This window comes from Setaria viridis, chromosome 7 (genome assembly GCF_005286985.2).
Source record: "Setaria viridis chromosome 7, Setaria_viridis_v4.0, whole genome shotgun sequence".
Lineage (NCBI taxonomy): Eukaryota > Viridiplantae > Streptophyta > Magnoliopsida > Poales > Poaceae > Setaria > Setaria viridis.
The window spans coordinates 29,025,936-29,051,156 of NC_048269.2; the positions used below are offsets into that span (position 1 = coordinate 29,025,936).

General features: G+C 44.3%; 2 protein-coding genes across 3 annotated transcripts; both read left to right on the forward strand.

The window, feature by feature from the left end:
• The first annotated feature begins 4,454 nt into the window (after nt 1-4,454).
• LOC117863250 (MADS-box transcription factor 31) lies at nt 4,455-7,836 on the forward strand. 2 transcript variants are annotated; one of them, XM_072294984.1, is made up of 7 exons: nt 4,455-5,318; nt 6,447-6,516; nt 6,601-6,762; nt 6,886-6,927; nt 7,038-7,085; nt 7,204-7,430; nt 7,540-7,836. In XM_072294984.1, coding segments are annotated over exons 1-7 (738 nt in total). In that variant the 5' UTR covers nt 4,455-5,130; the 3' UTR covers nt 7,541-7,836. The 2 variants fall into 2 exon arrangements, with proteins under 2 accessions (XP_072151085.1, XP_072151084.1); XM_072294983.1 differs by lacking the exon at nt 7,540-7,836 and having other exon boundaries at nt 7,204-7,524.
• A 7,189-nt stretch (nt 7,837-15,025) lies between these two features.
• On the forward strand, nt 15,026-20,169 carry LOC117865643 (gamma-aminobutyrate transaminase 1, mitochondrial). The gene is made up of 19 exons (XM_034749871.2): nt 15,026-15,236; nt 15,891-16,021; nt 16,149-16,233; nt 16,394-16,466; nt 16,571-16,668; nt 16,773-16,865; nt 17,299-17,372; nt 17,533-17,571; nt 17,686-17,774; nt 17,878-17,954; nt 18,047-18,121; nt 18,372-18,419; nt 18,490-18,573; nt 18,666-18,753; nt 18,866-18,944; nt 19,041-19,131; nt 19,351-19,429; nt 19,593-19,708; nt 19,791-20,169. Exons 1-19 carry the CDS (start codon nt 15,192-15,194, stop codon nt 19,863-19,865), a joined length of 1,539 nt encoding a protein of 512 aa, XP_034605762.1. The 5' UTR covers nt 15,026-15,191; the 3' UTR covers nt 19,866-20,169.
• Nucleotides 20,170-25,221: the final 5,052 nt, after the last annotated feature.

A 25,221-nucleotide genomic window follows, 5' to 3' on the forward strand; every position in this document is an offset into this window, starting at 1 on the left:
AGTTCTTCATCTAGATACACCCTTTGAGCGCTTGTTTCAACAGAAACCTGACTACTCGGTGCTACGAATCTTTGGTTGTGCATGTTGGCCCAATCTTCGACCATACAACTCTCACAAACTGCAATTCCGTTCCAAACATTGCCTTTTCCTTGGTTACAGTGCCTTACATAAAGGGCTCAAGTGCTTAGATGTGTCTACTGGAAGGGCGAATGTTTACAGTGCTCCCGGCGTCCAGCAACGACGGCGTTGCCGGCTTGCCGCTGAAACGGGCCAGGACCACGTCGGCCTCGGACGTGCCAGAATGGGCTGAGAAATCGATGGCTGTGGACAGTCAAGGAGCCAGAGGACGTTGCGGCCGGGCCCTGCCATCGACGACGGCGAGAGCCCTAGCTAGCTAGCATCCAATTTCCGGCGGCATCATGGTGACGCGTGCGCTTGAAACAGAGGTTACCGAGGTTGGTGCAGGTGAGCACGGAGGCGAAACGGAGATTACTGAGATGAGGAGGAAGGTTCATGTCAGTGATTTGCCCGAGACACCTTCGCAAGGCACAATGACGTGCCGGTGGATGCCGAGAGGATCGTAGAGCTGGCCATTGAAGATCAACAGTGGTCAATGGAGAGAGATCAGTGACGCATGACATGATGTGGAGAAGAAGCAATAACAGAGTACACAGCGACGAGGAACAAGATGATGAATATGTACGAAAAAAACAAGCACCATGACACCATGTCTTCGCTGTGCCTGATGCATTTGCAAGAACGGAGAATTTCCCTACTGGAATGACATGGGGTCCCGCCTCTAAAAGCCAGCAGCGCAGCTAGATAGTCGGTGCTCCTTGTGGGCAAAGCGTCGAGCACCTGGAGCTCAGTGATCTGTTGCCGGCACCAGTCGGGCTCAGATTCAAAGCGGCGAGAGAGACGATGGCATTCATGGGTAGAGTAAGGGGAGGGACGGCCACCTTTCAAGTCGAAGGCGCGAGGCTCTCCAGGGGATGGTGGCCGGAGCCGAGCGAGCAGAGCCCTCGGCGAGGAAGTTGCAGGCCGAGGATAGCGAGGAATCAGGAGGTGACGGCAAGGCTCGACGGCGAGCGGTGTTGGCTGGTGGGGCTAGCAAAAGTCGCCGGCGGCAGCAAGAGCTCGCCGCGGCTGTCGTGTCGCCGGCGGGGAATTATTACAGACAGGCCCCAAAGGTTTACGTATATATTTACATATAGACCCCTATATTTTACAAAGAGGGCCCTAATTTGGATACGCTCCTCGTTTTGGCCGGGCGCTGATCTCGCCGCCGTGCCCGTTCGCTGACGACCGCGGCCGCCCCCCCCCCCCCCCCCCCCCCCCCCCCCCCCCCTGACGAGCAGCGGGATGGCAGCCATTCTGCCGGAACTGCCATGAGAAGGTGCGAGAGATGAGACAGAGAGGCCGCACGTAACTGCGATTTCTTTCGTGAAGATGGGAAATCGATGCTGCACCTGTTTCTTTTTTTGACCGCCATTGCTGCAGAGTGCAGGGTGAGACTAAAAGATGCACAGATAGCAGATATTCTATACGTCAATCCAACTACTAATTCAGAAGAAGTCTGATACGATATCAGCATCACGCTCACATTAGATGTACTATTATGATTTTGTGACTTGTGAAAACTGCCAACTGGGCATAGTGAAGAACAAGTTGTTGCCGCATAAGAGATAGAGCCAGGTGAAGCTGAAATTGCATAGGTACAAGCATGATGAGCAGCGCTGCAGGTATTAGCTCTGTAACTATGCACTACGAGGATCGTCTCATAGTTGCATCCCTTGATGAAAAACGTGCTAAGTCACGGTCGCGAAAAAAGCAGAGCTGCAGGTATGATTGATGAATTCTGGCATGCTGCTGGGAGCCAGAGAAAGCAACAGTCATGATTCCCCTAAAAGCTTCATTCATAACAGGCAGCATGTTGTTCAGAAATTTAATCATTTTATCACATGTACTAATTGGGTGTGGAGTTTGGTTTTATCACAGTTGAGACTGCATTTCTTGTTGAGATGCAAGTCCTTGTAACATCTGATTTGCTGATGCGGAAGAAAGTTTCATTTGAGGTCGCTAACCGTTGTTCTTTATGAGGTTTGATGTTCGAGTGCAGACTGAACAAGAAGTGCAGAGATTGGAGTTTGAAGATTTTGGCCGAACCTCCCTGGTTTTGATCTCCTTGCTCAACTGCAATATATCCCAAAGATGTCACTCTGCCCGCTGCCCGGTAGAGAGTTGAGCTCTTGATGGAGAGGTGGCGTGAGGATTGAACTTGGCAGTAGTGGGAACCTGAGCTCTTCCATCTCAGCCAGTCAGTCTTCGGTGCTGCTTTCTTTTATAAAATATGTCTGGCCAGGTGAACAAAGTTGAAGCAACATTTGGTTCTAACTTCACCCTCAGTCCCTCACACTCTCTGACAATGTGTCCCTTGCAAAGACATCTAAACCAGTTGTTTGGCGGGCAAATTAATGATCCCTATGTGTAATTTCCTTTTTGAGTCCCCAATGCAGACGGAGAACCTTTTGCATGGATCCCTGGCCAACAGAAGCAAGTCACTGCATGTCTTCTTTCCCCATTGTCCAAGGGAACCTCCCTGTTCTCCGGTTCCTTTGATTGGCACTGAGAGGAGCAGGTTTGCCTTGCTGCAGTAACGTTTCCCTCGTTTCTAGGCCATTGGTCATTGGGTGAGCAAGGCTTTTGCTGTGCTTTGAGGCCAATGGGAGATCAGCCCACCACGAGCAGCAGAGAGAGTTTTTGATCCTAGCAAAAGCAAGGGCGCACGAACCCATGGTCCATGGAGGCAAGGAGCCTGAGCAAGCTGACGAACTTGAAGGAATCAGGCAGGAAACTTTCTGAATCTTAACAACATGGGAACCGATTTCTCGACAGGAGAATCTTGAGCCAAGCATTTTGCAAAGGATAACCTTTTTTCCAGTGGATGAGGAAGAACGCTTGTTTCTGTAACTAATTGTCGTCCGATGCATTTCCTCTTCCTTAATCCAAACTTGTTGATCAATCTCTCCGAATGGGCTCTACAAAGTTGTAACTGTGTACCGTAAAATTCAGGAAGCTGAGGATTTATATGTGTAACAAAACATGTAACAACTATATACCATACCAAGTGTGAACGCGATGGAGATCGCCAAGAGGAACAAAACCAGATGCTGACAGGCAAGGGAAGAAGTGTGATCGTCCTCCTGTGCCCCCAACTGCCACATGAGAAGGAGAGAATCATTTCTTTGCCTTATAAGTCACTATGATGGTGCCTTGAACTCCTTTGGAGGTATCCCATTTAAGAACAAAGATATCTTCAAACATCTTTTTCTGTGGTCTTTGATCATGACTCATGGATGAGGACATGAACTCTCTGATAGTGTCAGTTCACAAATTTCTTTCTGAAAAAAATAAAAATCTCCCCGAGGAAATGTCTTGGAAGGATGAGCGGATGGAGGTATCTGAATGAATTATGAATGCATGAGTTGATGCTTCTTTCATCTTAGAATTTAAAATGACCAAGCAAGCAAGGTGTTTTGGATGGTGGATGTGCAGTATCAATCTATGAATAACTGCTATGATATGTGGCGAAAATCAGCAAAACCTATCCTATCTCAGAAGCTTGTAAGTTAGCATGTGTGTCTTGAATTAGGATAGCGCAATTTGCCATCATATAGCCAGTGAAATGCCTTTCCAGTCACCCAGTGAGAATTATGTTGATCATTTGTGATATTTTGACACCAAAAACTTTTTTTGAAGAAAAATTGACACCAAAAACTGGTATCCCAAGATTTTTAGGTTGGTGCAAACAACAAAATGATAGTAGAAGATGTCATGTATTTGACTATGCCTGACATCCAGTAGGTGTGTAGAGTGGACCAGAAGCTACCTATGGAAACTGGAAAGCATCATTGGTCCCCTACTTATTCCATGTCTTGGTCAATTCTAGCCTTGCCATCTAGTAGATGAAGCCTGGATGCAAAGCTCATCACCTGCTATGGCAGTTACCAGTCCACAGCAAGGTTGTTTCTGCCTTTCAGCATTGCCATTTTAAGTCATCTGGTGCCATCTCTGATACACACACCTGCTGAATCAACACGCATTACTTGCATGTATTTGGGTCACAAGCACATACTGTTGGATGTGATGGTTGCGATAGAGACCTGTAGTGTACATAGAGTTACATACTAGGCTAAAAGTCTGTTTTATACATGGTAATTAATAAATGAACAGACAGTATAGAAAGTTAAGTTATCTAAGCTATTCCATTTACTTGATTTCTTCATTTACAGTTTGACATGTTCCTTGTCTGTGTTATCTAGTGAGACGGTGAGACAGGTGATGATTCGAATAATGGTTTTCAGAAAAATAAACTTGAGATGAGGAGCTCTACAGACCACATATAAAGGTGGCCTAACCCCCTTCGCTTCCCTCTATCTTCTGAAGAAGCGACACAGGTGATACCACTCCTCCATGAACTTCTCTCTCTCTCCCTCTCTCTCCCTCTCTCTCATCCTGCAACTTAGCACAAGAACATGTTTGTGGAAACACTGTTTATTGGACTTTGTTTATTTTTATTGGACAAACAGTCCATTCGAGCTTCGTGAAAGTTTGATTTGTGAAATGTAAGCACTGCACAGTTCGACTAGCATTTGTGCCTATATAGATAATTTCATCGTATCCTTTATCTGAAATCATTTTCTTTCATCTCTCATGGTTTGATTGTTTCAGACCATTTGCTATCATCTCTTCTCATGCATATGCAATATTTTCATCTTCTCGTGCTTTTGTATCCATTTGATCTTCATGAAAGTTTGATTTTTCTGGGCCAACTGTTCCTTTTGTTGAAGTTCATAAACCAGGAAATATAGGCACTCACAGTTCTACTAGCATTTGTGCCTGTATGGACCAAGTTTCTATCCTATCCTGCATCTGAAAGAATGAAATTATTTGTTATTGTCTCATGATCTTGGTGGTTTGAAGTCATTTGCTTTTATCTCCAATCACACTATGAAACCTTTATTTGGTTCTTATCATGGATGAACTTTGGTATCTGAAGCATGACTGTTATGTTTTGCAATACATGTTCTAGTAGGTTGAATAGAAGAAAAGAAGCACCAAACTGGACCAATGGGGCGTGGAAAAGTAGAGCTGAAGAAGATTGAGAATCCAACGAACCGCCAAGTTACCTTCTCCAAGAGGCGGATGGGGCTGTTCAAGAAGGCAAACGAGCTAGCTATTCTTTGTGACGCACAAATCGGAGTCATCATATTCTCTGGCAGTGGCAGGATGTATGAGTACTCCAGCCCCCCATGGAGGTGCGTGAAACATTCCTGCTCATTTTCATCTTCGGGGAGAAGTAGATGTTTTCGATAGGGTGTAGTTGTCACTACGATATTTTTATTGTCATATTCTGAAGATACACAAATCTTGCGGTTGAAGTTTCTTGAGCTTGTTTAGTAGTCCTGCAATTTTACAAACTATGTAGAGATTGGTTTCAAATTTTTTGTAGGACATATTGTCTCATAATATATAAGAGTAAGCTATTATGCAGTAAGGTTTAGTAAAAACACCATAGTTTCATGAGCAGTTCAGAACTGATTTGCATTTATTATCGCCAATTACAATCTTTTAACTTAGCATACAGTATGCAAAAACTTTTAACTTAACATATACATTGGTATGATACTGGCGTCATGTTATGATCATGTAGTTTCAACAAAGACATCCTTGACAGTTGAGTGCCCATCTGGAGTTCTACCTCTAGTTAATCTTTCTTGTACCATATTACATATATTTGCTGTTTCTTTTTTGGTTGCAGAATAGCAATCTCTGCCAAATACCTGAAAGCCCCCATCACATGTTTTCATGTTTAGGACATATATAAGTTTCAGATATGTTGTAGCTATCTTATGTTGTTTTGCCTTGTCACATTTTTCAAGATACAAATTTCTTAAGGTTGTTTAGTATACTTGCATTTTACAAATAGTATATACATTTTTTCAAACAAAAATTGGATATGTTTTCATGTAATATACAAGATCCAGCTTGTGCCTGTCTTTTTTCCTGTTACCTTTGTATTTGGTCGTATGCATCATTTTGGGTGCAGATGCCAGGACACAATTTCGTCTTGGAATATAGCTTCCTTCATATAGAAAAACAAGATGCAGCAATCATTTGACAGATATCTGAAATCCCCTAGCTGTAGTGATTCCTGCAAACTATATTTAGCTTCAATGAAGAAATCCTTTGTAGTTAAGAGCCCATCAGTAGTTTGCAAAGTTCCAGACTTACTCTGCAGTAACATTTTGTTAATGACACTACATTTTTGTGAGAATTCAGAACTGATCTGTAGTGATTCCTGCAAACTATATCCTTTCAACCTAGCATACAACCTTTAAACATTCTTACATCATGCATTTGTTTTTTTTCTTTCTCGTTTGCAGGATAGCAAACATCTTTGACAGATACCTGAAAGCTCCTAGCACCCGTTTTGAGGAGATGGACATCCAGCAGGTACGCCGACTCTATTGAACCAAGACGCGACTATGCCTGTTTCCACTGATGAAACCTGCTATTATCTCTCCTTGGACCATGAAGAAAATCATCCAGGAGATGACCAGGATGAAGGATGAGAGGAACAGGCTCAGGATCATCATGGGACAGTACATGGGGGAGGACCTGGCCTCATTCTCTGTGCAAGACCTGAGCAACCTTGAGCAGCAGATGGAGTTCTCGCTGTACAAAGTTCGCCTGAGAAAGGTAACTAACAAGCACTAGCACGCCAACAGTTTGTTGGAGTCCTTGTAGTAGGTTCTTTATTGTCGTATACAAAATTCTTGAGAGACTCGTCAGTGCTAATGCCGGCACCCTTGTTTCTGGCAGCAAGAGCTACTCGACCAGCAGCTGCTCGAGATGCGCCACAGGGTAAGCACGGTTTCAGCAGTAATCCATCTACTATTCGTAGCTACGTCCTTTCAGAAGTTTCGAGTTCTGACAGAGTTTTTGTTTCGTCCTGGATGAATCTCGCTGAACAGGAGATGCGCATGGCAGAAGAACAGAGCGGCGGCTTCCTGTGCCTGATGGTAAGACGCTTGGTTGGACCTTGTCGATCCTGACCTCAACTGATCCTTCCCTGTTCCAAATTGACCTGCACCTGATGAACCTGAACTCGCTCGTGTGGCTGACTGTGGACACGAGAAGAACCCGGCGGCGAGGGGGCAGAGCCAGGCGGCCGAGATGGTGGCGGCGGCGAACCCGAGGCCGTTCCCGTGGTGGGACGCGGGGGCCGGTGGCAGCGGCGGCCAGAGCAGCCAGCGGGTGCACGGGCGGGACGCCGAGACGTCGGCGGCGGCGCCGCAGGTGCACGGGTACAGGCTCCAGCCGCTGCAGCCCAACCTGCAGGACGCCAACCTCCATGGCTGGCTCTGGTAATCAAGTGCCTGCCCCTCCCTCTCTCTCTCTCTCTCTCTCTCTCTCTCTCTCTCTCTCTCTCTGCATGGAGCTGAATTGCCTGATCGACCGTGTTGCTCTCTGCAGATTGCTGGGGCAGCTGGACCTGACCTGAACGTACTGCGTCGTGTGACCTGTTCTAGGAGTGCTTACAGTCTCCCACAGCTTCAGTTTATTTACCCTACCCTGGTTCACTTGTCCCCGTGTCATCGTTTACCAAATTATAGAGAGGAGGTTTATGGTACCGAATAGATATACTATGAAAATATATTTAATAAAAAAACTAATAGTACTTATTTGTATCATAAATGTTGGTACTTTATTGTATAAATTTGATCAAATTTGAAATGTTTTAACTCTCCAAGAAAGTTGAATGTTTTGCTTTGTGTGCGATGAAAGAAGAGTCTGCTCCAACGTTTGCTTGGCTGGGAGTTCACGTTTGCTTCATTCGGACTGAATACACGAGGGATCAGTTTAATTGGTATCATTTTTCTTCTCTCGAAAATGGAACGGTTAGGTTGCTTCACGCAAACATGGACAGCTTGAACCCATCAGTCAACACAGCATGCATCGATCGAGTAGAAAAATGGTTCCAGATGACGGAAGCCGCCCAAGGACAAAACCTCCGGATGATGCCAAACCGAAGGTCTTTTAGACCGTTTCGAGTGTGGTGTTGGATGTACTCTAGATGCCTAGACGGCCTGGGCAAATGGTCGATCATCCGACCCTAATCATGCTACCAGCCTGCGGCGTTTACAAATTACAACATTTTCTCCGCCATTATAGTCTAGAAAACCACACGGAACATACAATTTTTTAGTAACTACCTTTAGAACAAGTATGCAATGCAATAGTAAGTAAAAAAAAGAATTAATGCAAATGGACACTCAGTTGAGGAGTAGGTTTTCCACAAGTTCTCCGAGCAACGACAGCATCTTATGGTGTCAACTGTCAACAATCGCATCCAAACTTAAAGATGCATATTCGACTTCATACTGGGCACCACTGTGGAGCATGAACCTTTGGTGTGTCACAATTTCATAGAGCTTTCTACATGAAGGTAGACTCACAAACCTGATTTTTCATTCTTTGCTAAGGGGAAAATAGTACATTATTTTTCAAAATTCGAATAAACTTAATTAAATTTAGTCATTAATAACTTGCCATGACTAAACACATGATACAAGTCACATCCCATATAAGAACACCGTTATCCATTCATCACTATTCCTTGTGCAAGATGCATATTCGACCACATCCGAACTAAGATGCATATTCGACCTCACACTGGAGACCACTGTCATCAGGCAACCTTTGGTTTGTCACAATCTCATAGAGCTTTCTACACGAAGGCGAACCTACCGACCTGATTTTTCTTTCTTTGCTAAGGGGGTAATAGTACTATTTTTTTCAAAATTTGGATAAACTTAATTAAACTTAGTCATTAATAACTTTTCATGATGAAAGACATGATACAAGTCATATCCCATATAAGAACACAGTTATCCATTCATCATTCTTCCTTGTGCAAGATGCATATTCGACCACATCCAAACTAAGATGCATATTCGACCTCACACTCGGCACCACAGTCATCAGGCCAATGGAAGCTAAGCCTTTGGTATGTCACAATCTCATAGAGCTTTCTACACAGAAGCGGAGCCACAAACCTGATTTTTTTTTCTTTATTAAGGGGCAATAGTACTATTTTTTATCAAAATTTGGATAAACTTAATTAAATTTAATCATTAATAACTTTCTGTAACTAAACACATGATACAAGTCCTATCCCATATAAGAACACATTTATCCATTCATCATTCTTCCTTTGTGCAAGATGGATTCATCAAATATCATGGTAGTGCCCTGCCCTTGGTAGCTACACCGGTGGTGGGGGTGGAACTGTCCAGCCTAACAAACAAAAATCATATCATATTTTATTGTTCATATTGGATAAAGAGTCTTTGGAAGAACATGTGAACATATGTTACTAATTTCACAAAAGAAATAATAGTACATGATGAACTTCTTGTTTAAAAGAATGATTAGTATTCAAAACTTACTTCCGCATTTGCTTCCAACTGGCAATGGTTGGCCACAATCACATGCAAGACGTACAAGTTTAACTGCACTTATGTCAATCTCATCATTAATTAGAGGTGAGTTTACGACAAATACAGACCATGTCAGAATGTCCCACAACTTGACGACAATGGTTGCTTGGGGTTTGCTTGGGGATACTCCCTCCGTTCTAATTTGTAGATCATTTTAATTTTTCTAGGTGCATAGATATTATTATGCATCTAGATATAGTGTATGTCTAGATGCATAGATGCATAATAATATATATGAACCTAGAAAAGTCAAAACGACCTACAATTGGGAACGTACTTGCCACGAATTTTGATAGGTTACCTTGCAATGTTCCTCTACCAATTCTTTCTCTTTGTCACAATCCTGCTCACTCAAAGATTGATGTGCTATAAAATTGATAAAAACTAAAGCAAACACAATGAATTGAAGTGTTGCTTTCATAGCCATCCTATACTAGATGTTGCAAGGCTACTTAGTTGCAACTGGCGTACACCTTTCTTGCATCACACACTTCTATTTATAGAAATGAGAATACGGTTTTGTTTGATTAAATGTCCAAAAATCCGAAAAATATGATAGCTCGACACATCAAAATTGTTGTTCTAGAGAGTGAAGTGTACATGCCATTGATAAGGCTCATTTAGTTTGCGATGTGCTCGTATGCTCAAAGCAAAAGTACTACATTGAAATCAGAGACTGAACAAAATAAACGTTTGAAAATCTTTAAGCAACTACACCGACAACATTTAGGGACTGTTTGGTTTGAGTTGCTTATGCATAAGCAACTTAAAAATAAGCAAATAAGTTGCTTATGAACCAATCACTCTTGCTTATAGAGTTGCTTATAAGTTGCTTATGCATAAGCAAATAAGCAACTTTTGGGTTGCTTATGGTTGCTTATGGGGCACTTTACACCTCCTACCCTCATTCTCTCTCCTCTCTCCCCTTTCTCTCTCCTCTCTCCCGTCACCACTCAGGCATGGCGCCGCTTCCGCCCGCCGCCGCTGCGCCGGCCGCCGCCCGCCTCCGCGCCGGCCGCCGCCGCTCCGGCCCGCCGCCGCTGCTCCCGCCCGCCCGCTGCCACTCCCGCCCGCCGCCGCCGCTCCTGCCCGCCCGCCGCCCGCCCGCCTCCGCGCCGTGCGCCCGCCTCCGACCGCCCGCCCGCTGCTACCAGCCCGCTCGCGCCCCGCCGCGGCCCGCCCCTCCCGGCCCGCTCGCGCCCCGCCGCTGCCCGCTTCTTCTGGCGCCAAGGGCCAGGAGCTGGGTAATTATTAGGGGTAGAGGGAAATGGGATGGCAGGGGCAAATATGTCAATAGCAATCAGATAAGCAACCCAAACCAAACACCTAGAGCTAAAAATAAGCAACTACAATAAGCAACTATAAGTTGCTTATAATAAACAATTGAAACCAAACAGGCCCTTATACGACTCATTTATATCGATCTAAGGCCATAGTATCCTCAAACTGTTAGCGGCAGATGTCCAAACTGGATAAGAAAGATTTAACTTCTATAAAATACTTGAACAAACTAGCAAACACTACACTAAAACCTATTTCATGATAAAAAAAATATAAATGTTTATAAATCATGACCTCAACTGATCCTTCCATGCTTCGAATTTACACCTGCGTCTGAAGAATTGAGCATCCAGGTGGTGTAACACCCAAAATTTTGAATAATTCAAACTCATTAAAATTTGCTCAAATTAAGGTGTTATTTAAATTTTAGACATTTAATTTCATTTTCCTTAATTCAATTAATTCATCATAGGAATTATTTGTGCATTCATGCTGGAGCATAATTTTTGGTTGCTTGAGTTTGAATCAAAGTTTGAATTTTGAATTTTCAAATTTGAATTCAAATTCCAAAACCCTTTTCTTTTTCTCTTTCTTTTTCTTTCTCCTTCTTCTTCTCCTGGGCCGAAACTTCCTTCCCTCCTCTTTCTTTTCCTTCCTTCGGCCCAGCCGCACCATCACCACCGGCCCGCAACAGCTCCGCCGGCCTCCTCCTCCTTTTCTCCGCGGCCCAGCTCCACCTCCGCTCGGCCTGCCTCGCCAGCACCGCTCGCCGCTTCCTCTGCCGCGGCCCACGCGCACGCGCCGGCCCGCGTAGCCGCCCCGGCCGCCGCTCGCCCGCGCCTCGCGGCCCACCAACGCCGCGCCGGCCCACGAAGACGCGCCGGCCCGCCACCCGCCTTCTCCTTCCTCCGGCCGGATTCCCGCAACCGCCGCGCCGCCGTCTCCGCCCGGGACTCCCTCATCCGCTCCGAGTCCTCCGGGGGATTCAAACCCGGGGCTCTATCTCTAAGCCCCTATAAAAGCCGCCACCTCCTCCCGGTCTCCTCCGCCAAAACGCCAGCGCCGCAGCACCCGAAACCCTAGCCGCCCAAGCTTCAAGCGCCGCCGCCTCTTCCTCACCGCCGTTCGCCGTCGCCGGTGAGCTTCCGTCGGCAAGGACACCCAAAACGGGATCGCCGCGCCCTCCTCTTTCTTCTGGTGCAACCCGCGCATCAAATGGTGCCCGGAGCGCCGTTTTCGCCTAACTCCGGCGACCCGCCGCCGCTCGCCGTCGCGCGCCGCCGCTCGCCGCCGCCGCCGCTCTTGTTTTCCGCCGCCGCCGATGTCGTGGACGACCGTGGCCGTCCGATCTTAATCCGACGGCCGGACGCGAGTCAATCAAGATCGCGTAACGGTCAACTACGCCGCGCCGCGCCGCTTTTGCACTTAAGCCCCCGCCTTTTCCGCAAATCAACGCGCGGTCCAGATCGCGTTGAAAATAATTCCAGATCTGCCCTCGCATCTTTCGGTTTAGCCCTTGAGCTTTCCAGAAAATCAACCCGCCGTCCAATTTGGTGTTTTTACGCGTCAGACCCTCGGTTTATACGCATAATTACGTATAAGCCCTCGGTTTTCGCGGATAGGCCCTGAAAGTTTTGTTTTTCTCACAGAAAAGTCCCTGGATCTTGTTTTAATCATATCTTTTGCATCTTAACTCCGTTTTTCGTGTTCTTTATATCCACATGTTCGTTTTAAAGCATAGATCATCTTTTCAAGCTTATTTTCTCTGTTTAACTATGTTTGGTGTACTGTTTTCTTACTTTTGCCCATGTTTGCTTGTATGTGCTCGTGTGACGCGTGTAGATGCCGCGCAGTTCGAGGGAGTTGCCGATCAAGCTTTCGAAGAGTACGAACAGCAGGAGCAAGGCCAAGAAGGCAAGTCGTGTCCTTGATCACTACCTTGTTGTCCTATACACCTTTACTTTCTCGTACTTAACATTTACGCTATGCACATATTAAGATTAAATTGATGGGTCCCAATTAAGGTTCACCTAGATTGATTTACCTTTGCCTTGACCAACCGGTTTACTTTATGATGGGTAGCTCATGCTTAGTGCTTACTTGGTATATGGTGGTTTAACTAAAAATAATGCTTAATCTTGCTTTACTTCTGTTATACCTTGCATTAAGACAAGATCATTTTTGTTAATCGGAACATGGAGAACCACCCAGGAAAACAGTGCTACCACAAGACTAAATGGCTCTGGTCTTGGCTGATTAATTAGAAACTCTAGCTTGGGGTTACCTTACCGGAAGGGCAAGAGGGGAGGCGTTGATGGGATATAGCACTCGCTCTCTTGGGAAGTGGGTTTGGCTAGACCCTATGCCCTCTAGGGGACTGCTATGTTTCGCTTCGACCTGAAACCTTAGCGGGTTACCACATTGCTAGCGAATCTTTGTAAAGGCCTCGTAGCGTCCCTATGCAATCACACCTCGGAAGTGTGGTATGGTGCCTAGCTAGCATCGCATGGTTGGGTCCAAAGTTCTTTTAAACTTTTACGCGACTTGTGGGTAAAGATGTGCCACCTCTGCAGAGTGTTAAACTGATCGATCAGCCGTGCTCACGGTTAAGAGCGGCCTGGACCCTCACATGATAATATTATCGGAAGATGGACTTAACTTGTTATCATTTCATGCATTTGTTGCTTACTTTATGATCATGTTTAATTTCGGGTGGTATAAACTTATGCTTAGTTAATTGCTAATAAAACTTGACCAACTTAATTAAAAGCGACTGCTATTCATGCCTTAGCCATACCTTGAATTAGCCTTACACTACACTATTTCCCCATGACTTGTTGAGTACCAACCATAAGTGTACTCACCCTTGCAAAACCGCTGTTCAGACCAAGCTAATTGGGAAGAGGAGTACTTCCCCGACTTCGAGGAGTTCTAGGCGTACGTTTCTCCAGTCAGCTGCCTGTGGAGTCGTCATCGTCTTTGGAGTTCCGCTGCGTAATAATTAGACTTTGTGGTTTATGTGAGACTTTCGGTCATGTAATAATGGTTAATACTCTTTTTACTCGATTTAGCACTGTCTTTGCTATTCATTATTGTCGTACATGTGTGTAACTTGATCCTGGCGCACATGTATTTAATGCACTCGATTTTGTCCTTAAAATCGGGTGTGACAGGTGGAGAGAGGGTAGTTGCAGCAGCAAACAAGTGGTCGTCACATGATTTAGTTTGGCTCAGATGCCCGATTTGCATGAGTCCTGCACTTTGCAACTTGTGAGCCAATCTAGTTACATGTAGAATTCCTTTGCATACCACCAATGCAGATATATTTGGCACCAGACAAATATGCTGTCGGATGATGACACTTAACAATAAAACCCCTCTAAAAGCTTATAAGTTTTTTTCTAAATGATGCACATCCATAGTGCATTTGTCAATGTACTTTTTCTTAAAAGTTGAGGTGCAAAAGTCAGTTTTAAAAATTCATACAAAATGACAAATTTCAGACAAAATTCCTACCACTTGAAAACATCATTTCTGTATGATTTTTTTATAAAAAATACTTTGCATCTCAATTTTTACACAAAGCACCTTTCAAAATTTTGAAAACTTTTAATTATTTCTAAAAGGTTTTCACGAAAGATAAAAAGAGACGGATCCTGGTACGGTGGTACCGCTTGTGTACATCGAATCCTACTTTTCCCTTCCTCCGTGACTCAGCCAGTCAGCCACGTGCTACAAACGTTCCGAGGACGCGGGTCAAGACGAAACGCAGTTGGTTGTTACACTCGAGACAAGGTTGAGTGGAAAACAGGGCTGCATCTGACAAGAGGCCAATCGATCATGGCTCCACTCCGCATGATCTTGACATGGGCCTTGGATGAGCTGCTGCACCCATTCCGCCGTCAGGGCTTTGCTTGTTCATCTTGGGATGGAAAGTTGGAAACAAGTCAAACAACCGATGCTCTCATCACTGAGTTCCGCGCCAGTCCCTGTAAATCCGATTAAAAAAAAAAATTTCAAACATGGCCTGAGTGAGACCCGAATTTTTTTCCTTATAAAAATCACATCAGTTACGATAGGGACAAGATCGAGTATTGTGTACTCTTTGATACTTTTACCTTAAAAAAAAGCTTTGCGCCTGTCTTGGGCCAACACGAGTGGAGCAGGGGAAGAGGTTCCGTAGACAAAATTGGGCACGTCTTCGTCCGCGAACTGCGCCCTCCTCCTCGCTCGCCTGGCCTGCCTACAACTACAAGGCCCCCTCGCTTCTCGCGCTCTTCCTTTCCTGGCTCCAACAACTCGTGAGGGCGCCGTCCGTCTCCGCCTCCGTCTCGGGGAAAGAAGATGATGATTGCGCGACGCCTGCTCCGATCAAATGCCTCCGCCCAGGTGACGATCCTCGCGCCTCTCCCTCTCCTCTCCTCTCCTCTCCTCTCCCCTCGCAGTAGATGCACTGTTTCGCAAAAAAGAAAGGTGGAATCTTTCTTGGGGGCAGCGGACACGTCGCACTCACGGGCCTGTGGCCGCTTTATCTTCTCCTCAGTTGGGAAGATAACGGTGTTGTTCGTGGGAATCCTGGCGTTCGTCGAATCAGGAAAGTGGGGATTTTGATTGGATGGAATTGGATAATTTTGGCGTTCGTCAAAACTGTGGCCTGAGGGAAAAAACACACACAGCTTTTGGGCAATTTTCGGGAAAAGAAAAGGAGTAGAGCATTCTTCGATTATGCTTTGCCACCTTAAATTTCCCTTTTTTCTTCTATATGCTTTTGATTACGTGTGTTATGCTGTACTGGATTCTTTCAATTACCTTTTTCGTTCCTATTGTAGTATTATGATACTACTATGTGATGCAAAGTTAAGTCCCTTTCTTGCATTTGACTTTGATGTACAAAGTGTGATGCTTTTTGTTCAATGCTGATCATGTAGTGGCTTCAGGTACTGTGACATGAATATTCGACCTTCGTCATTCAGAGTTCACACACTTGCCAAGGTTTGCCATTGTCACGGCTCATGCGTGATCCTTTTTCCTGCTCGTTTACAGGCAAGCAGCTTAGTGAAGTACGTAACTAGCACTGCAAGTTTGCAAGGGCACACAGAATGTTTGCCGGATGCATCAGTCAGACATTTTAGTTCAGCACCGTCTGCCCAATCTGACTCAACTGAAGAAAATGGGTATGCAGTTCTTTTCTTTTTGTTGGAATTGTCACGGTTGTATTCTATTGCTTCATGGGGTTGTATGAAAAGTTGGGTTACTGTGTAAATTACTGCCTGCTACTGACTCGCAAAGTGATCTGTCCAGGTTTAAGGGTCATGGCATGCTGGCACCGTTTACAGCTGGCTGGCAGAGCAATGAGTTGCATCCACTGATTATTGAGAGATCTGAGGTTGTGACTCTGAGCTTCGGCATTATTTTGATTTATATCTCTTGAAATGCAGTATTGAGTTCTAGAAGTTAAGCTTAGAATGCTGACTATTCTATATACAAGCTTTTTCTCACATTGGTGGACTACATTTCTCCGTCTAAATGGTTACTTTTATATCCAGGGTTCCTATGTTTATGACATAAATGGAAATAAGTACCTAGATTCTCTTGCAGGACTATGGTGTACAGCTTTAGGTATGCACATACGATTCTGTGACAATGTGACACCATTTTATTTCTGTGTGTTTTGTTACGTTAGACCTGCTTCTATCACTTCATCATCTTCATTATGTCTTCAGGTGGTAGTGAACCTCGATTAGTCAAAGCAGCAACTGATCAATTAAACAAGTTACCTTTCTATCATTCCTTTTGGAACCGCACAACCAGACCTTCATTGGTATATTTTCTTGAATCTCTCATCAAATATTAGTTTTGTCATATTTGAAATCAGCATGCCTTTGAAACATCACTTACAGATTGGAGCTTTGCTACTGTTTTCAGGATCTTGCACAGGAGATTCTTAGCATGTTCACTGCACGGGAAATGGGAAAAGTGTTCTTCACAAACAGTGGTTCAGAAGCAAATGACTCTCAGGTGTGACTATTAATAGCACTGACCATTTTCTGCAGTTTACGGTTCAAACATTTCATGTCAGCAGTGGTGTTGCTGTTACTGTTCTTCACTATTACTTCAAATAACTGAAACTGCTTAGATAGTCACTATTGCATTAGCCTCTCATCTTTAACTACTTAAACATAAAAACTAGAGGGAATTGTTAATTTTACATGGTGTCTACACACGCATAAGAAATATGTTTGTGCCCTCCCATTACTAGTAAATGGTTGTTGGTTCATCGATCATGGTTTTCTGTGATATGGCCATCCTGCCCCAAGTATTCTATGCAATATATCTAGCAAATTGGCAGCTGCTTAAGGTTTCTTATTCTAGTAATTTAATGTGTTTTTTCCTTCTCTTTGATGTACACATGGTTTTGTTCCTCACATTTGCTGGCGCTTTTATTTTACAGGTCAAACTGGTATGGTATTATAACAATGCGTTGGGGAGGCCAAACAAGAAGAAATTTATTGCACGAACAAAAGCGTAAGCTTTGTACAATTATCAACTTTTGTCATTGAGAAAAACATAAATGCCCATTCCTGATAAAAAAATTTGCAATGTTCCCTGATGTCAATTTGTTCAGTTCTTTGAAAGTATGGAAGCTTTCGGGATTCCATTTTTATGCTTGTTACACTTGTTGCAGATACCATGGGTCTACATTGATATCAGCGAGCCTAACTGGGTGAGTACTGTCCTAAAAAAATAAGCCAATTTGCCTACATACATCTTTAAAATGTGTCAAACCACACTCATAGATAGATCTTTAATAGTTCTCTAATTACCACTCTATCTTCAGTCTTCCTGCCCTGCACCAGAAGTTTGATCTACCGGCACCTTTTGTTCTGCACACTGACTGCCCTCACTATTGGCGATATCATCTTCCTGGTAATGTGATTTAAAGTTTTGCTAGATGAATTCCACAAAGAAAAGCTGCTGTATGAATTCAGCTCAGCATGTTTTGCTAATAACTCATTTGGTGTGGGAACAGGTGAGACAGAAGAAGAGTTTGCGACTAGACTTGCCACCAATTTAGAGAACCTTATTCTCAAAGAAGGACCAGAAACAGTAAAGTTCTTATCACCAACCTTGTCGTTTGTATGCTGTCAATAGGTCCAAAGCTTACTAACCTTCCCTATGTGCTATCTTTGATTTATCAGATTGCTGCTTTCATTGCTGAACCTGTGATGGGTGCTGGTGGTGTCATTCCTCCTCCAAAGACCTATTTTGATAAGGTTAGCTACTATGAATTCCAATATTTTGGTAAATCCTATATGAAACTGAACTTCTCTGAAAGTATAGTTGCTTTTTTCACCTGTCTCTCTTGGCCTCTTCCCTTTTCTTCCTTCATTCATTGTAAGGTTACAGAAAAAACAGCGTTTTTCATGAACTGCTAGAGCTAGTGTATTATGCAAAGGACTACGTCAAGGACTTCAATTCTGGTCCTGGTTGCTTATTGTATATCATTTTGTTTTCTATCAACAGGTTCAAGCAGTGGTCAAGAAGTATGACATTCTTTTCATAGCAGATGAGGTATACAACACTTTCTGTGAAAACAACAATGTCCAGGATGCATGTGTTGCTGACAGTTAATCCATTCTAGGTCATTACTGCATTTGGAAGGTTGGGAACTATGTTCGGATCTGATTATTATAACATCAAACCAGATCTTGTTTCACTAGCTAAGGTAATTTGTTCGGCACCACTGTACACGTGAACAGTGCTTATAAGTTATAATGCAGAACGACTCAATGAGTCATGCCAATTTCACTGTTACAGGCTCTTTCAAACGCCTATGTACCCATAGGAGCAACTCTTGTTAGCCCAGAGATATCAGATGTGATTCATTCCCAGAGTAATAAGCTTGGTAAGTTTAAACGATTTATCATTCTGTGAGCTCAACTATATTGTTTCTACATTGACATATGGTGAGCTTTCCTGAAACATCGCATGTGCTGCCATGTTACCTTTTGTTACAGGTTCATTTGCTCATGGATTTACATACTCCGGTCATCCAGTTGCCTGTGCTGTGGCCATAGAAGCTCTGAAAATTTATCGGTATGCTGCACTTTTTGTAACATGACACAGCATCCCTGCACCTCTTTTAGTTATCATCTCTTGTTCCTGATGAGTGATTTGCAAAAATGGCATCAGTGAAAGGGATATTCCTGGCCATGTAAAGCAAATTGCTCCAAAGTTCCAGGATGGAATTAGGGCATTTGCAGACAGTCCAATTATCGGGGAGGTACGTCTCTATTTCTGAATTGCAAAACCTACCCAGAGGCAGGGGCAGACCCACATATGGCCTGGCGAGGGCACATGCCCCCGCTAAGATTTTGGGCTTGAGCTATGTTTCATGAATCTACGAATGCCCGGTCATCGTGAGATTTTGGGCTAGGTCCGCCCCTGCCCAGAGGCTCCTTTTCTTGTTCAGATACAAGACTACAGTGCTCCTATACTGCAGATTCGTGGCTTGGGGATGATAATGGGAACCGAATTCACCAACAACAAATCACCGACTGATCTATTCCCTGCTGAATGGGGTGAGTAAATGTAGCAGCTTGTACACAATGAAATATAATAGAGTTAGGCCTTACTAATCCTGTTCCAAGATACCTATAGAAGTCACCATCTTGGAACCAAAGCGCAACCTGAATCTGCTGAAAGTCCCTAAAGTCTGTATATTGTCGGCTGATACTTTTTCAGGCGTTGGTGCAATCTTTGGGCAGGAGTGCCAGAAGCGCGGCATGCTGGTGAGGGTTGCCGGTGATGCCATCATGATGTCGCCAACACTGATCATGACACCTGGCGAAGTCGACGAGGTAAGATCAGTGATTCACAGTATGGCTATCGTCCTCTCAAGTCTCGAGTACCCGTGTAACATCGATCACTTTGCTTTTTCAGCTGGTGAGCATCTACGGAGAAGCCCTTAAGGCCACCGAGGCGAGGGTGGCGGAGCTGAAATCCAAGAAGAATTAGCCAAAGGCATCGACGATGACGATAAACGTCAGGCAGAAATGAGCACAGCTGATGTACAGAAGAATAAATCCATGGCTGGGAGATGGCAATAATGCACTGGAACGGGCACTGTTCTTGAAGTGCAAGATAGCAGCTGTCTGTCACTGAGCAATGGTGACTGATAACTTCTATACAGGACATAGATGTTTTTTCCCCTTATGTCTCAAACTGTATACATCCTTATTGGTAAAATATTCCGATACATACCTTTGCAAGGAAAGAAAATGGTTACAATTGAAACGGAGGAATTGCAGTTTGAACCTTCTGCAATTTTGTGCTCTAATTTTCAAATACTAACTCTAACTGTACATGAAAACCGAGGTTTCAGTATACCCTTAGAAAGTGTCATAAAATATGGGCCATAGACTGCTGAATCATGAAAGAGACGGTAGCCAGTCAAGAGTCAAGTGTTGCTTTTCGGCCTCTTTTTGAGTGGGTCCATGTCAGTGGGTCCCTAGCATGAAGACCTGCCTCTTGCGTAGGAGCAACTCCAGCAATAGCCGGTAAATCAAAGCTCCAAAGGTTAAATGAGGTTCTCTCTATTTTTTTAGGGTCACAGAAATGCTTCCAACTTTAGCAAAAGTCCTCATGGATAGAGAATTCTCTAGACACCCCAGGAATGAAGGAATGAAGGGTGGAGGAAATAGAAGGACTGCTAGAGTATGTTTTTTTCACTTGCCCTCTAAACTTAAGGGGTGTTTGGATCCTCGGACTAAATTTTAGCCCCTGTCACATCGAATGTTTGAACACTAATTAGGAGTATTAAACATAGGTTAATTACAAAACCAATTTCACAACCCCTAGGCTAAATCGCGAGACGAATCCATTAAGCCTAATTAGTCTGTGATTTGACAATATGGTGCTACAGTAAACATTCGCTAATGATGGATTAATTAGGCTTAATATATTCGTCTCACGATTTAGCCTAGGGATTCCGCAATTAGTTTTGTAATTAGCTCATATTTAATCCTCCTAATTAGCATCCGAATATCCGATATGACACGAACTATGCTAGTCCAGTCGCCTCCCAGCTCCCACGGGGGCAACAGCACGCTCATGACGTCATCGATCATCATCAGAGGCACAGCACCTGCACGGGCAGAAAAAAAAAGAAGAAGCCAAAAATCGATGGCGCAGTGTGTGCACGGGGGCTCTGCTCCGCTGGCGGGCTGGGCCCAGGCGTCATTCGTTGGGCGCGAAAACGTGCTTAGCTGGTGGGCCAGGCAAGTACACATGGCGGGCCCCGCGCGGCGGCGGCGGGGGCCGCGTCAGAGCTGGAAAGCCCAGTGGGCGGTGGCAGTGGGCCCGGAAAGACGGTGTCGTCCACGTCATCAGCGTTGGAAAGGGAATCCTTCTATACTTGTCTGACGTGACCGTAGCTAGCCTTTCGGTGCCCGCCTGCGGTTTTAGGACCGGCCGGCGGCCGCCTCCTCGCCGGAAAGCTGAAAGGAACAGCCCAAGCCGGCGACTCTTCACCGGCAACTGCGGCGAGGGCGGCTCAAATATTCGAGGAATTTCACGTGAAACAGTTCAATTCCGACTCAGGCCTCCTTTGGAACGGAGGGAAAACAGAGGAAAAATATAGGATTCTAGTTCTTATGAATTTGGTAGCCTTTGGTTCATAGGAATGGATCTAGAAAACTAAAGGAAAGATTCATTTCCCTTTGATTCCATAGAAAAACCATAGGAAAAAAAGAATACACTCAAATCCCTTTGAAAATTTTCTATGCACAAGAAACGAGGACAAGCAAGGGATAAATGGCTGCAGGTGGTGCCTAATAAAGGAAGGCACTGGTTACTTGTACCTAATCAAAGCATGCCACATTAATTAATTGAAATTTGCTCTTAAGATTCTTTCAAAAGTCCAATGTTTTTCCTACACCATCCAAACACCTAACCTTCTACAAATCCTTTAGTTTTAATTCTTTTGTTTTACATATGCATTCCTATCCAATTTCTATATTTTCCCTATTCCCATATTTTCCCATTCCTATGTTCCAAAGGAGGCATTAAAGTTTCAGATTGCAATTGTTTTCACCCGGAATCGAATTCGAGCCCAATCCTTGGTAAAAGCTTCGAGGCAGGAGATGATGACGGGAAGAAGAAAAGAGCATGGGCGGCGGAAGAATTTTCAGGGGAAAAGCCTGGACCAGTAGTTGACAGATTAAAAACAGTTGAAAAAAAGAAAGGTGTTTGTACACCATGACGGGACCGGCGTCGAGCTAGTCAGCTAAGCGCCGGCCTCCCTTTGGATTTTGTCAAATTCAGCCTACGTTGATTTGAATGGTCAGACATAAATTTTCGACGAGTTTCAACGAGACGGCAGAAGAAGATTCAGAGTTTCAGACAACATGGACAAAGGCCAACCTGAATGCGTGCTTTCCTGCAGCACATCAAGACGAGTAGTATCTTCATTAGGACAAAAGCGTGCTGACTTGGCTAGTGAGAAAGTGTGTTCAGGGACAGTAATCAGCGCGTAATGATGCTTTGCATCGGATGCTTCAGAACATCTGAACATGCTTGTCCACATGGACAGGCTCACCTGCGGCCGCAGCTTGACACACATGCCTTTCAGGAATTTGCCAAATCTGCCCTGCAAGATCCGGGGCTTGCAACAGTGTCGATGGGGGCAAGACACGTGGTGAGCTCGCAAGATTACAAGACGGCAACTGTAGCAGGGATTCCGGGAAGCAATGTGAGCTCTGCTAAACAACAGATTGGAGCAGGCGATGGTTGATCTGGTGAATGCTACACTGTCAATTGGAAGTAATTCAGTTATTGGCCAGTGGACATTCCTTTGACCACTTGCTAAAATATACTGAACTTGATTGCGTTCGCTACGGAGAAAATCTCTGAATTTGATTTTATTTGCTACCAAAAACTACTGAATTTATCAAAAAAAAATATCGTGAGCCCTGAATTATGATGTGCGCTAACACTAAGAGATACAAACAAATGATGGCATTGGAATTTATGCTATTTCATACGTGACCGTACCTTAGCAACCGGAATTTGTTGTTGCATTAGAGCATTGGAAGGTAGTGTGTGTGGTTGTTGTTGCATTAGAGCATTGGAAGGTAGTGTGTGTGGCTAAAGGAATCTATCGTTTGATGTAAGAAGCATCACGACCTGTCACTTTATTTTGGAATTTCATAGTAAAAGTAAACACATTGAGGAAGTTATTATTTTGAAGTGGTGAATAAAATCAGGTATGTTTATTCAATATATTTGTATAGAACTTCACTAACTAAAGTTAGAATTATTTTCCATGTTAGATACATGAAACTTCATTTTATTGATTGAAATGTTTCATCTAAGTGGGAGATGTTGGGTTTTTACGTGGTTTTCAACGCACAACACACAACATATAAATAATGTTAAGAGCCACATAAAAACTCAACAACAAAAAGATCGAAGAAACTGCCCACGCAATACGCAAGAATCTAAAATACAGAAGTTTTTCTGGACAAACTAAATTAAACAAAACCAAGCTTTTCCATCCGCTGACTGATGTTCTTGAGCTGAGGTAGAGACAAGTACATGCAGTCAGTGACAGCATCAGCATGCCGAAAGCTAGTCCGGCGCCGCGGTCGGTGCGGCCGGCGGATTATCAGCCACCGTCCACTGCGCCGTGGGCCCGACGAGACCAACCCACAGGGACGCAAAAAACGCCAACGGCATCATCTTCATCGCCTCCATTCTCATTTTCTTTCATGGAGCTTGTGGCTGAGCTGCTCAACTGGTCTGTGCCATGATGCCAGCACCGGCCACACAGGCCACTATTTCCTCTCCTGCGGTCCTGCCAACCTTGCAAGCTCTCCTTTTTTGCGGTGGCCAGCCGTGCGGCCGTGCCGGCCATCCGTGCTAGATATAGAAAAATAACCATATGTGATTTAATTTTTTGCAGTGCTTCTTTTTTTATGTCTTGCTTGATGTAGACTCGAAGGTTATCGCAAACGGTACGACGAGATTTGATTATTGGCTTGAATTAGTTTTATAATTGTGATCTGTTGAAGTTGTCTTTGTTGGCAGACCAGACCAGGTCATGGAGAATCTTCAAGTATTCGTGGCATTCCATTCGGCTCACCATGGGAATTTACACATTGGATCAAAATTCGAAAAATTGAAACTTTACCCTTTTTATATTACACATCAGCATGGAATTAAAAAACCTTCGATAGCATGCATGAGACAACTCCTTATGCGATTGAATTTGCCCATACCAGAAGGCCCATTCTTATGCATTTTAGTTTTAGCCGCATATATCATTTCATCCAATGATTTCCGAATAATTGGTTATGGTCACTGAAAATTGGGGGGGGGGGGGGGGGGGGGGGGGGGTTAGAGAATAGAGACAGGCAGAAGCATCGATCATGCTGATAGCTAGAGGCAGTGAGGGCACACCTGAAAATGATTGGAGTTCATTGTTTGCGGATGAACAGAGAGGTAGGCTTGCAAGGTAATCCAAACCCCAAAGACGTGCACGATGGAAGCACCTTTTGGCGTGCATTATCGACGCATCATTTTCCCACAAGCTAAAGTGATCGAAGCTGCTGATATGTATTTAACGTAATTAATCTTGAATGAGAGTGGCGTCCTCCAAAAGGGAAAGGTCTTGATTAAGTGGGATATGTGAAAACGACATGATGTGAGAACACATTTTTCTTGTCATTTTGATTATTGCTAGCTCAACTTGCTGTTTTTCTTTACATGTTTTAATTTGTTGGACCCCTTTTTGCAAAAAAAAAAGAAGGAAAAGAAAAATGTTGGACCCGCACACAACTAGACAACGTGGGAAATGAAAAAAAAAGGGAGGAACATGTGATGAAGTGAACAACTCGATTGCCGTTCTAGTGATTAGTGATCTAGTCTACGGTCTTCACATTGTAGGTGGCTGCATTACTCCATAACATAATGTGTTCGTAATAAAATTTCCGAGGCCAACGGCAACTAAATATTGACTCTAGTATTCAAAAAAAATACTGACTCTAGTATTAGTAAAAAAACAAATTAAATTCCGTCATCTATTTTTCGCAAAAAGAAAGAAATTCCGTCAGCCATGTAAAATACGCTAGGGGTTTTCTGGCTGCAGAAAGTCCTTGCAACATGCGCAGCCTGTAGCGTCCAGGGGCAATTGGGTAATTTGTACACGCCGCCGATCAACTTTTACCCACTTACATGCGGGGCCCAGCTACGCACGGGCCCCACCGGCAGGGGCAGTTGGGGAGGTGAGCGCACGGGTCGGTGAGCCTGGCGGCCAGCGGACGGGCTGGCCTGCAGGCGGGCCCCACCTGCCGGACTCGGCCAGCTCAGCAGC

Excerpts from the sequence above, each read along its gene's own strand:
- LOC117863250 (XM_072294983.1), top strand. The coding sequence starts at position 5,131 with ATGGGGCGTGGAAAAGTAGAGCTGAAGAAGATTGAGAATCCAACGAAC. Across the intron at positions 6,517-6,600 it reads AGGAGATGGACATCCAGCAG|AAAATCATCCAGGAGATGAC; the intron begins GTACGCCGACTC and ends TGGACCATGAAG. Across the intron at positions 7,086-7,203 it reads GCGGCTTCCTGTGCCTGATG|AACCCGGCGGCGAGGGGGCA; the intron begins GTAAGACGCTTG and ends GGACACGAGAAG.
- LOC117865643 (XM_034749871.2), top strand. The coding sequence starts at position 15,192 with ATGATGATTGCGCGACGCCTGCTCCGATCAAATGCCTCCGCCCAG. Across the intron at positions 19,132-19,350 it reads ACAGTCCAATTATCGGGGAG|ATTCGTGGCTTGGGGATGAT; the intron begins GTACGTCTCTAT and ends CCTATACTGCAG. Across the intron at positions 19,709-19,790 it reads CACCTGGCGAAGTCGACGAG|CTGGTGAGCATCTACGGAGA; the intron begins GTAAGATCAGTG and ends TTGCTTTTTCAG.